General features: G+C 60.7%; 1 protein-coding gene across 1 annotated transcript; it reads right to left on the bottom strand.

The window, feature by feature from the left end:
• Nucleotides 1–679: 679 nt before the first annotated feature.
• LOC100383606 (uncharacterized) lies at nucleotides 680–1,468 on the bottom strand. Its single transcript, NM_001176254.1, has one exon. It carries the CDS (start codon nucleotides 1,444–1,446, stop codon nucleotides 988–990), a length of 459 nt encoding a protein of 152 aa, NP_001169725.1. The 5' UTR covers nucleotides 1,447–1,468; the 3' UTR covers nucleotides 680–987.
• Nucleotides 1,469–1,686: the final 218 nt, after the last annotated feature.

Below are 1,686 nucleotides of genomic sequence, written 5' to 3'. Positions count from 1 at the left end.
GGAACGGGAATCCTACCTTGGTTGCATGAGACGTCCAACGTCCGGGCTTCGCTAATGGCTTACTAGTCGTACACTACTATGCACACCCGTTTTGACTTTGGAGCCCTGCCACTGATCGCCTCCTAATTTTACGGCGACACCAGACGAACAATGCAAGTAATAAATAATGCCCCCACCGGAATGCGGACATACTCCGCCGTTACTCCTAGGGGTGACCAGGAGTCCAGGACACACACATACTCCTCGGATGCGCTCGTAGTACTGCTCACATATATATATTTTTAGTCCCTTCGCAACCTCCTGTTCACCTGCTCCTAGTGGTGAATGGATCTTTGGTGTGGACCCGGCAGATCGCCATGTGAAGGAAGAAAGGAAGGAAGGAAGCAGTCCTCGACGCTTCGTCCCCTGCCTTGTTTTCCTCCTCTCCACTTGACCAGGGGAGAAGCCAACGAACCGTTCAGTCAGTAGCCTGGGGTTAAATCCATCCGCCCAACCCCACCGATGTCAAACAACTACTGACTGAATGGCAGATTCTCACGCTTGCCTCTGCAGACACTCCTTGCGCCGTTGTGCTGCCGACCAACTTTTTCGCTGCACTCGACACACGAACCAAGGTCATGATAGAAGCAACACAAAACTACACCCGTATAGAGCAAAAGCTCATCGTTTTTCTTCAACTGTCAGCAAGTATAGTTTAACAAATACAACGAACAAATCTGTAGGAATTCTCTTTACAAGCTTTCAATTCCCCCATTCATCCTCCCCCATGCATAAACAACAGCCTCTTTCCCAATTCTACACTCCCCCCCTCCAAAAAAAAAACAGAACTTATTTGTACGAGAGCCCTGTACCATGCCATGACCGCGCGGCGCACCTACTGACTGACTGACGGCGTCGCGACGGCCGACGGCGGACCGGGCACCAGATCCACGCCACGCCGGTCCCGTCCCGTGCTGCGCGCCAGGGAGAACGCCACCGCCCCCGTCGTCAGCCCGCGCGGATCCGCTTCTTGGGCGGCGCCAGGGCGCGGAACACGGTGGTGAGGTCGCGCGCGACGGGGAAGAAGGCCCGGCGCGCCGGCGCCGGCGCCGGCGCCGCGGAGGAGGGCGGGGACGGCCTGCTGCGCTTGCTGGCGGGCGTCGGCGGCGGCGGAGGCGCCCACGCCGGCTTCCGCGGCGCCGGCGGGCACTCGGCCGGCCGCCGCAGCAGGCTCCCCTCGGACGTCGGCGTCGCGGGCTCCGCCTCCTGCGGGGCCTCCGGCCCGCGGGTCTCCCCCTGCTTCTGCTCCTCCGCCGGCGGCGGGGCCGCCACCGACTCCGCGTCCGGCGCCGGCACCGGCGACGGCGACGACGAGGCCGCCGACGAGCAGGCCGGCTCCGGCGCCCGTGGCTTATTCGTCCTGATCGGCGGCAGCGCCCGGAGCACGTCGGCCGCCGTGGAGCTCATCCTGCCGGTGCGAGCGACGGAGGGAGGGAGGGAGGGAGGGAGAGGGAGTGAAAGTGCAAGGCGGTAGCGCCAAGCCGTGGAGGTTGTTAAATAGTCGTCGACTAGAGCGACGAAGATTAACCGCTTTGAGCAACTTTTCTGTGGGCCCGCCTTTATTACTACTGTACCAAGTAGTACCATCCATCGACTTCGGCTACTAGTTTGGCATGGCGCATGCCAAACATGGATTTCCAACCACAA

The sequence above is a fragment of the Zea mays genome, chromosome 3 (genome assembly GCF_902167145.1).
Source record: "Zea mays cultivar B73 chromosome 3, Zm-B73-REFERENCE-NAM-5.0, whole genome shotgun sequence".
In the NCBI taxonomy this organism is placed as follows: domain Eukaryota; kingdom Viridiplantae; phylum Streptophyta; class Magnoliopsida; order Poales; family Poaceae; genus Zea; species Zea mays.
Note: the sequence above shows the minus strand (reverse complement) of the source record. Positions and strands in the feature narration are given on the sequence as shown.

What these genes read in the sequence shown, in the direction of transcription:
- LOC100383606 (NM_001176254.1), bottom strand. Translation starts at nt 1,446, where the DNA reads ATGAGCTCCACGGCGGCCGACGTGCTCCGGGCGCTGCCGCCGATCAGG.